We start from the raw sequence: 10,773 nt of genomic DNA, 5'->3' as shown, positions 1-10,773 counted from the left end.
ATTTTATTACTTTCTTTAAAATAAATTGCTTGCTCTTATCGCTATCTTGTTTTCGTTCAAATTCTAACATTTTTTTGACAAATTACAAACAAATATCTCGGCCAGTAAGATAAGAGACTTCGTCAGCTTGACGATTCCAAGATAGGATAATACGATAACTGGCAATAATTAAAGCTATGTAACTCTTTACTGGGACTGTACTGGCGTATGAGTGAAGTTGCGAGCTTGTGTGTGTGTGTGTGTGTGTGTGTGTGTGTGTGTGTGTGTGTGTGTGTGTGTGTGTGTGTGTGTGTGTGTGTGTGTGTGTGTGTGTGTGTGTGTGTGTGTGTGTGTGTGTGTGTGGAACGGTAATAAATTTACCAATTACTGTAAATTGAAGAACTTATGCGCGAGGGAGTAAGATACGAGAGAAAGGATATTCGCTTTATCGCCACTGCGACACTGGCGAATATTTTCTCTGTAATATACATGTTTAAATGCTGACCGATATTATTTTATGATTTGCCTTTTATTATTTATTGAATCTTAAAATACTGTGAAAATTTTATAATCAGTCGAGTACGTGTTTGCAATCTTTTTCTTAGAAATTGAATGATTCGATCTATACATGATTTAATTGCATATAATTAAAACATAAATAAACTTATAAAACAGCAATTAATTACATTTGTTATTAAATAATTTGATTATATTAATATGATTTAAACTATATTAATTGAATCATATAACTGGTATATTATTGAAATTAATATAATAGAAAGTTTATAAAATTTTCAAATTTATCTATGTTTATAGTGTTTATAAAAAATTTATGCAAGTTTATAATTTGTAACGATATAATTTAGAATTCAGATTCTTTCTTTAATAATGCTACAATTTTCTTCTCTCTTACGAAATATCTAGTATAAATTAGAACTTACACAAACTCCATGCACTAGCTTCTCTCAACCATCTTTGAATTATTCATGTTCCTAATTGTAACTTATTGCCGTAGCTGTATTGGTCATTATAGTGCATTACAGAAATGCGTGCGACACACACTTACACATGCACAAAACTTGGCAGAATATATTCTCGTAAGTGACAGTCTCTTGCAGAATCACTGCATAATTTTTCGCGCTGAAAACTTTTTTATTAATATATTTTTTTGCAAAATTTTGCAGAATATATTCTCTTTCTCTCTAAGAATAAATTCTATTATATAATTCTCTATTTTTTATTTGAGAGATATTCTGTTTAACTTTTTAACAAGCTAATAATATTCTAATTAAATAGTTCTAATTGATAATTTTTCAATTTTTAGGCTAATTGGTCTCATCTCATACTTTTTTCTTACATTTTATTCATAAAACAAGTCGTTCCACCAGCGAACGATTAATACTTAATTTAGCTAATAAAATCATGAGTCATAAAGACGAGTTGCGGCATGATTCATACAAGAAGAACGTTATATTAAGGCAATTTTTTTACTCTATATGTTTAAGTAAAATAATAACAATTATAAAAAAACAGCTTGAGAAATAGCTTTACGAAGCAGATTCTAGTGAGACACGCGGCATTGAAATCATAATGAACCTTATGCAAAGTAAATTTATTCATATCACGTGCATCGCTGATTAATTCGATGTTCGGAAGGCTCGAGTTTGCGGCAAACTCAACTTTTAAAACCTTTTCTTTACAAACAAAGACAGAAGTGAAATCAATTCTATATAATCCATTTATCAACTTCAGAAGTGACCGAAATAAATAATAGCTATGCTTGAAGTGTCAATAAATAAGAGATAACAAATAAATAAGAGATAGCATTTTTAAGAGAGAGAGAAAGAGAGATTTATAATTATATTATAATTTAAATATTTATTCTCATAGAAAAAGAAAGAAATACAAAATATATAAAATAAATAAATAAATTTCCGTACAAGCAATTGTACATTTATTTCATGCAATTATCATAATAAAAGTATTATTTATATATTATTTTAAAATAATTATTTTCATAATTTTACATATGTTATCATTTTATGACAGAAAAATTCAAAGAAAAGAATTTTAAAAGAATGATTTCTCCTATCTTTTTACTTAGAAAAAAAGTAGAATCAAAGTTATAAGAAGCATAACAATTCTAGCATAATAATTACCTTACATAATAATTATCTTTAATAACACTATAACTCTATCATAACTAATTATAATTTTTCAAATATCTTATATTTAATGTCACATTTAACGCTATATATAGTAATCTAATCCTAGATTTTGCCTACTTAATTATCAAATCACATTCACAAAAAAAGAAAGTATTATATAGTTATATAGTCATTATAAAAATATGTGACATAAATGCGTAACTTTGTTGCCGTGCATATATACTTACTATCCCTACGATAGTCGCGATATCTAATCTCATAGCAGGTAAAAACTATTGTTGATAGATGGAATTGTACGAGCTAATTGCTCATTGCGGAATACATCCGTTCACGCGATGACATTCTTTTGCAAGGGCAGATTAAAATCTGCAATGAAAAGGAGAGGGAGGATAAGCTAGGTCATTATTTCTTTTATAATCAATTTCCATTGATTTTCGTCATTTTCTAGGGAAAAGTAGCATATTAAAATATTTAAAAAAATTGAGTCTACGTATATATTATAATCCACAAACAACGAATCAATTATTGCACATTTATAATCAAAATTATAATAAAATTATAAAGTTTTATTTTACCAGAAAATTATTTATAATTCTTATAAATGCAGGGAAAGGATTATTACATTAACTTCAATCTTCCAGTAATGAATTGATATTTAAAGATGTGAAATATCTATGTATATATAGCTTATTATTGCAACATAAACTTATTATATATCTCTATACAGACTTACATTTGTATGTGTGTGTGTGTGTGTGTGTGTGTGTGTGTATATATGTACATATTTAATTTAAATCTCATTCGAAAAAGATAAGATATAAATTGTAACAAATTTACTAGCCGCGTTTTTATTCTATCATCAATTTAATTTATAAGAATATTCATGAGAGCATTATATTATCACATTAATTATTGCTATTGCATATTTATTATATATACATGTATATATTGCATATATTATAACATAATATAAAAATATTAGAAGCATATTATTCTCTCTTTTTTATCAATTATTGCATTATTTCTTAATAATTTTATTATATTATATTTATTAATAATTTTTTTATTGCATGTGATTTATTTCAAAATTTCTAAGATTTTATGCATATATTTATTTTAATGCATACATAATACATATAGTTTGTTAAAAATATAGGTAATCCATCGCTGTACTACCTCCCCTTCATCTGCATTCTTCCGCGAGCACATCCGCTCGATCATCATACTGGTGTGGCGGTGCTTTTTGCAACGGGCTGCTGGCTGTTGGACGCGTGGGTGGCTCATTGCCGGCCCGTTGACGGCAACGTATATGCACGCGATGGCATCATTACGACTTTAGTAGGGTCCGGCCACTGCCCTTCGCAACATTACACCTAGTCATAGTCGGCAAGCAGTACACGAGGTAGTAACCGAGTTTACGCACATTTTCACATCATTCTCCGACTCTTATTCGAGCGCGCCGTACTCGCGCGTAGGCGATCTTAATCTCGGCTTCTCATGGCAAGATAACGGAAGGTGTGACTCGTGAATGAATCCATCAACGTATCTAATACACGTCATCTTTCCTCCGTCACAGTTACTTATTATATACTTATTGTTAGAAGCGAAATCCAACTATAAATAGGAAGTAGAAGCTGTGTACGCGCGCGCGTGTGTGCATTGTATATGTTTTGCTATAAAATTATATCTCCGTAATGTGTGTGTATAAAGTATCGCGCATTTAACGCATTTAACGTTAAGATTAATTAATTGCGTAATTAATTTTCATTGTCGTTTGTTAAGTTTAATACAGTAATAAATGTAACATTAAATAGAATAATTGATAATATACGTAAGAGATTTGATGCACATATAGTATATTTTTTGTCGGAAATTGAATGATAATTGTCCCCAAAAAAATTATTTTGTCAGTTGTGATCATATATATATTTTAATTAATTTTATTTGAGCACCTTATATTTTAATCTTCTTTGAGATATATAGAAAAAGGATATCAAGATATTTAATTATATATATATATAAACTCCAAAAATCGCAAACTAAAGTGGACATTTAAATTTTGATAAAGGAAGAATTAACAAAGACATATATATATCACACATATGTATGAATCATTCGATATCATATCAAAAGTGAATCTGTTACTGAAAATATTTCTACATGATTTGTATTTAGTCTTGACAATTCATCATCGATATAATATAAAAATGTGAGGCTATTTTTTACAACGAAATCACATACACATATATATCAGGTTTTAATTTGTAATTATTTTGTATATATTCGTATCTTTCGTTTGCTTTTATACTCCGTTCATTAATCCCACCTTTGGACTTCTTGCAGCGCCGATCGTGACATTTCGTATTATCGACTGGAGGAGAAGGTGGAGAACGGGGAGAAGAAAAGGGCACAACACGCGACGAACGCAACGGGGCTACCTGTGATACGCAAACGTGAGACGGAGGACGATAGGGTGTTGGCTGCTTCGCGGGGACGCTTTCGAGCGCGTGCGGTGAACATTTCGTAACAACGACGCGCTGAATCAGCTGAAATGCGAAGGTGTTCTCGTCGAGATTGGGAGTGCGAAAACTCGCGCGTAATCGTACTCGCGTCCATGTGATACGCGCCTATACCTTTCTCTTTCACGCATTCTTCGTCGATAAGGAAATTCGCGGTCCACGCGGGAGACCAACACGAAGTAGCTTTCGCTTTTATCTCGTTTACCGCAAAGCGGCAGAGAGTTGCCGCGTTTCCTCGTCAAACGGAGAGTGTCAGCTCGACGTGACGTTCACAGCCACACCTGTGTGAGAGCATCTATCATCTGGTCTCTCGCACGCGCGAAGAATGGCGTCCCCAGGACGTGTTGCTGTTTGTTGTTGCTTCTACGTTCTGTTGCTGACGAACGTCATTGCGTTCGCCCAGGACCCTGTCTCGTCTGGCAGCCGATATTACAATCGTGACGGTGTATACGTACCGCAAGACGGCTACAGAACCTACGTATATAAGGACCGAAGGTACGGCTATCAGCCCAGCTACCTGGACCCTGTTTACAGAGGACCTACGAGGGCACCCGAGGATCGATATCTTTACGATGTGAGTGAAGAAATTTATGCTGCTGCATTTATGTACATGTGAAAAAATATTTAAATAAGATGCAATCTTATGATGCTGTTTTTTGGGATGAATCGATTAGAATTTATATAGTGTTTATATGTGATACATTTTATCTTGTATCTGATTAATTTCTATTCTATTCTTTAAACATAAAACTGTATAAGATAGATTTAATAAAGATTAAATATTTAATTTAAGGATACAACACCAAGGCTCCCATTACCAGGAATATTGGGTGGCTGGCGTGAAGATCTTCAAGGAAAAGAAAGGCCAGACTCTAAAAATTTCAGAGATAGAGACGTAATTGTGAATACAAATTATGGTCAAGTTCAAGGCTTCAAAGTTCAGTTATATGACGATCCCTATGCAAGGCACAGACCTTGGAATGTAGCAGTAGAAAGAGTCACAAAAATTGTCAATGTATTTTTGGGTATTCCTTATGCTATGCCACCTATCAAAGAAGGCCGCTTTAAACCTCCCAGACCACACAGGTTAATACAAAATATTTTGTGAAACATTTTTTATTATCTTAACATTCAACAATATTATGCTAAGAAAAACATTTATTTTTGTTTAGAGGATGGCAGCTTTTACAAGCTGTTGATTGGGGACCAGCTTGTCCCCAGCCAAGCGAATATACTGGCGTTACAAAAGGAGTGCGAGATGTTGATGAAGATTGCTTATATTTAAATATATTTACTCCTTCTGTAAGTATGCCAAATCTATTTTTAAAAAATCAAATTTGTTTTATTTATATAAATGGACTATAATAAATAAAATTGTGCATTCAGATTGGTTCTGGATTAGCAAACAAATATGCAGTAATGTTCTATATACACGGTGGCGAGTTTACTCATGGGGCCAGTAATTTGTTTCCAGCTCACATATTAGCTGCCTTCTACAATGTCGTAGTAGTATCAATTAATTATCGCCTTGGCGCGCTTGGTGAGTAAATGACAAAAAATTGTATATAAAAAACAATACAAAATCTCTAAAGCATTGTGTTAATCAATACGTTTGTCCATTTCATTGTGTTTATAGGATTTTTAAGTACTGGAGATGAGAATAGCCCTGGAAATTATGGGATTCTTGATCAAGCTATGGCATTGCGATGGGTGTACGATAATATAGCTACTTTCAATGGAAATCCTGACTCTATAACACTCTTTGGACCAGGTGCTGGAGCAGCGAGTGCAGGATTATTAATGATTGCACCTAGGTATTTAGAATTATACACACACATACACTATTATATACATTTATATATGTATATATTACATATATCTTGTTATATATTGAAATTAATACATTTTTTATCTTGCAGAACTCGACATATGGTATCAAAAGTAATAGCGCAGTCAGGTTCAGCCTTGGCCGATTGGGCAGTGATAATAGATAAGTATCGAGCACAAAATACATCTCGGGTGTATGCAGAAATGCTCGGTTGCAGTATAGAGAGCAGTTGGAAATTAGTGCAATGTCTAAAGGACGGACGTAGTTTTCTCGAATTGGGAAATTCTGAATTAAAACCACATGTTGGAATGTTTCCATGGGCACCTGTACTAGATTTAAACTTTACAATACCTCAAGATAATTGGTATGAGGAGTGGAGGGCATCTGACTGGCGTTTTTTCGCAGAAACACCAGAAGAAAGCATTAAAGCCCGTAAATATAGGAAGGATTTAGTTTATATGGCTGGCGTCACGACTCAAGAAGCAGCATTTATTATAAGTATGTCACGCATCAACTCATTTATTTCTAATTGTTTTTATATTTTCTTTCATCTAGAATTTTATTATTTTAATCAATTATATATTATTGTGCTACAGATTATGGGATATATATATGACTTTATATTCTTACATTGCAGAGAATAATATTACATTAGCGAGAAATCGATACATAATTACTCCTGAATTATTCGATCAAAAAGTTTGGGAATTAGTTCTGCAGTATAATTACACTTTAAATCCACATGGTGTTTATGATGCAATAAAGTATATGTATACGTATTGGCCAGATCCAACAAATGTTACACACATACGTGATCAGTATATAAACGTAAGTAATGTGCCAAACAAAATTTTTGTTATATGGCCTTATTATTTTTATCTAAATTATTATTAATATTTTCAGCTCTTATCAGATTTCCATTATGTTGCACCATACGATAAAATAGCGAAACTTTTAGTGGAAAGATATGTACCAACCTATCTATATGTTCTAAATACCTCGATAGAAGCGCTCAATTCACCGGAATGGATTAGAGTACCCCATGATACAGAACTTTTGTGGCTAACAGGGGCACCATTTATGGATTCTGGTATATATTCTTCTATACATATCTATATAATTTATATAATTTAAACTATAAGCATTTGTTAATATAAAATATATATTATTAATGCAGAATTTTTCCCGCAAAAATGGAAATTAAGTCGAGATATGTGGACCGATAATGATCGTAACATGAGTCACTTTTTCATGAAGGCGTATTCTAATTTTGCAACGTATGGGTATGTGTCTAATAAGCTGCTTTCTAATTACCCTGTGATAATGTAAAGCATTGAAATGATTTTTTTTTTTTTTTTTTTCATTTCAGAAATCCAACACCTTCACAAATTTTGGGATTGCATTTTGATCTCGCTCGTTATGGACAATTACGATACCTTAATATCAATACAACATTTAATAGCTCTATTCAGATAAACTATCGTCAAACGGAGAGCGCGTTTTGGTCTATGTATCTGCCCACCGTTATTGGTTATCTCGTTTCTACATATCCTCCTGTTACTGAAGTAAGATGATGTAATATAGCATTTGCAATGTTTCATGTTGTTATTAAACATCACAGTTTTACTGATTTACAATTTTTGTTACAGTATTGGTGGGAACCTAAACAGCCGCTACAAATCGCATTTTGGTCAATGTCAACGGCATGCTTGCTGCTACTCGTACTCTCTGTGGTGTGCTGTATGCTTTGGCGTAACGCCAAAAGGTAAGAAAAGGTAAACAGAACCAAATCCATGTAACTGCAATTTAATTCGGTTACGACCGAACGATAGCGCATGCAGAGACTGGTTCTGGTTCATGGATACACAATTGGGATACAGTTTCTTTACTTTTTTCTCACATAATTATTTCCATATAAATTGCTGATTAATTCTATTTCTGCTTATAATTAGCAAAACAAAAGCAGCTAGAACGAGTGCAGGTATTTATTTAAAAAATACTTAATGCACAATTTTGCACAATATTTTGCCTGTTTTATATAATATATATGCTTTACTAATTGCACTATATATTATTTGTAGTATATAATTACACTATATAGAAAAATTAAACTGAAATAAAGAATGTACAATTATTAACTTATAATTTTACTTATATTTTATACATTTTATATATTTTATGTGCAATTTATGTCGAGATATGTTATATCTTTCTGTATGTTTCCACAGACAATCTGATCACTACTATAGCGGGGACATCCTGATGGTACGAGAGGATGAGCATTCCGAGGGAATCGAGAATTTAACACGCGCATCTAAAGAAAATATATACGAATATCGTGATGTACCAGTAAAAGCCAGAGTACCACGTCAAAACGAAACAAGACTACAAGAACGTTTAGCACATAACAGAAAATTTAGTTCTACACCCTCATTACGTAGCAATTCTAATGTCTCGTTGAAAGACATGCGATCGGAAGGCTTTGTTACAAGCTCGCCTAATGGTCAGCCTAAACTAACAAAAACAATGAGTCAATCTACACTGCCGAAAGCTAAAAGTAGGACGCTTTTAGTACAGGGAGTACCACAAACAGCCGTTTAATAATTAAGTTACCATTATATTATACAAATCAACAATTGTTTAATTTATTTTTTATATCTAGGTTTTTATAATCGCATTATTTTTGAAAAGATAACATTTTTTTCGCATACAATGCCATATAAAATTAAGTTAAAATTTTTTAAGACAATTTTATACAGTTCTGAATATTGTGAGAGATATAATGTAATTTAATAGACATATAAATTGCAAATGTTAATGCTACTTTTATAAATTTATAAACTTTTAATAATTGACACTACTTTTAAATTTTGATATACTTAATATTTTTTAACTCTTTATTCTAAATAGTGTACAAAAATCTATTTGTTGCAAATTAATTTAATTTTATATTTAGATTATATATACTTTTTAACAACATTATGAGGTATCTATACACATATATGAATGTATTTGCAAATTCAATATTATTAGTCACATCTATCTAATATAACGTGACGATGTCAATTGCAAATTATTAAGTTAATTAATGAATTTTTTTAATTCTAGTTCTTATTGTAAAATATTAAGAATTTTTATAAATTACACGACTAGTAAAACACCTAAAAGGTGATTACTTTGTATCCGTCCATAAGAACAAAATAATTGTTATATAAATGAAACATTTTTGTAGTTTATATATATATATGTTGTGTGTGTGTATATATATATATATATATATAGATAAATATATATAAATATCAGATATTTTACTTTACAAACGTTAATACTTTTGTAAAAAAGAAATCAAACTTGTTAAGATAGTTAGATATTTGTGAACAAAGAAAAGTCCAGAATATAAAGTGTTCATTTTTATTTAGGAATTCTATTGTTTTCATTCGAACATAATTATATGTGTGTGCGTGTATGTCTTTGAATATATAATGTATTCGTATTATTATATTATATTCATGTATATGTGCAGTACATTTAATTATTCGTGATACTTGCAGGCAGGTTTCAAATGCAACATTACACCCCTCTGATTCAATATGCAGTTAATTAAGTAAATTAAGTAAATAGTTCAATATATAATTAGAAGTAGAATTATTGAGTGCCTTACTCGTTATAAAAATTTATATATATAAGTGCACAAATACTTTGTATATTGTAATTATATGTATATGTTTAATATTTTTACATCTTAAAAATCTAGTTTTAGTATTAACGATCTCATCACTGAACTTTTAAATGTAAGTCTGACACACTTCTGAGATTAATGCTACACACATACTTTCACACGGCAATTTTCGATATTTGTATTTACAAGTTGTGCAACACGATTTTTTGTATGATAGAGCAGAATTTATAAATATATAAGGCTACTGCACAAGATTGTAAAGAATCTATGAAATTCTATATCATTATGTTATAAAATTACAATATTTTATATATATTATTTTTATTTATATTTACAACAAAATTGAATAATATCAATCTTTATATCAAAAAACAAAAAGTAAAAGAAAAGTTCTAATATAAAATCTAAATTTGTTGAAAGATTTTTTAAGATTTTAAGATCATGAAACGATAAAAACTTGATCATAAGATTTATTTAAAATTCTAGACATTCTCCTTGTAATCATACAATTCGTAGATTTTCAATTAATGTATCCTATTATATTTTTCTGATACTTTGTTAATTTTTGTGAGAGTTTATATATTGTTGCAATTTTTATAT

General features: G+C 30.7%; 1 protein-coding gene across 5 annotated transcripts in view; it reads left to right on the top strand.

Annotated features, from left to right (window-relative positions):
* The window catches only part of Gli (carboxyl ester lipase-like protein Gli), a 33,841-nt gene extending 23,416 nt beyond the window's left edge, over positions 1 to 10,425 (top strand). Inside the window, exons 4-17 of one of the 5 annotated variants that reach the window (XM_083050628.1) lie at positions 3,304 to 3,549; positions 4,491 to 5,240; positions 5,460 to 5,752; positions 5,839 to 5,968; positions 6,053 to 6,206; positions 6,303 to 6,480; positions 6,586 to 6,992; positions 7,132 to 7,322; positions 7,398 to 7,584; positions 7,672 to 7,777; positions 7,864 to 8,059; positions 8,144 to 8,259; positions 8,447 to 8,475; positions 8,723 to 8,892. In XM_083050628.1, coding sequence (XP_082906754.1) covers positions 4,992 to 5,240; positions 5,460 to 5,752; positions 5,839 to 5,968; positions 6,053 to 6,206; positions 6,303 to 6,480; positions 6,586 to 6,992; positions 7,132 to 7,322; positions 7,398 to 7,584; positions 7,672 to 7,777; positions 7,864 to 8,059; positions 8,144 to 8,259; positions 8,447 to 8,475; positions 8,723 to 8,757 — 2,271 coding nt within the window. In that variant the 5' untranslated portion in view covers positions 3,304 to 3,549; positions 4,491 to 4,991 and the 3' untranslated portion in view covers positions 8,758 to 8,892. Of the gene's footprint in view, positions 1 to 3,303; positions 3,550 to 3,575; positions 3,663 to 4,360; positions 4,412 to 4,490; positions 5,241 to 5,459; positions 5,753 to 5,838; positions 5,969 to 6,052; positions 6,207 to 6,302; positions 6,481 to 6,585; positions 6,993 to 7,131; positions 7,323 to 7,397; positions 7,585 to 7,671; positions 7,778 to 7,863; positions 8,060 to 8,143; positions 8,270 to 8,446; positions 8,476 to 8,722 lie in introns of those variants that run through there. The other 4 variants (XM_083050624.1, XM_083050629.1, XM_083050627.1 and 1 more) reach the window with 4 other exon arrangements.
* Positions 10,426 to 10,773: the final 348 nt, after the last annotated feature.

Source organism: Prenolepis imparis, unplaced genomic scaffold, assembly GCF_030444845.1.
Source record: "Prenolepis imparis isolate NDT839.2.m4 unplaced genomic scaffold, iyPreImpa1.0 SCAF_11, whole genome shotgun sequence".
NCBI classification, from domain to species: domain Eukaryota; kingdom Metazoa; phylum Arthropoda; class Insecta; order Hymenoptera; family Formicidae; genus Prenolepis; species Prenolepis imparis.
This window is presented reverse-complemented; position numbering and strand designations above follow the sequence as displayed.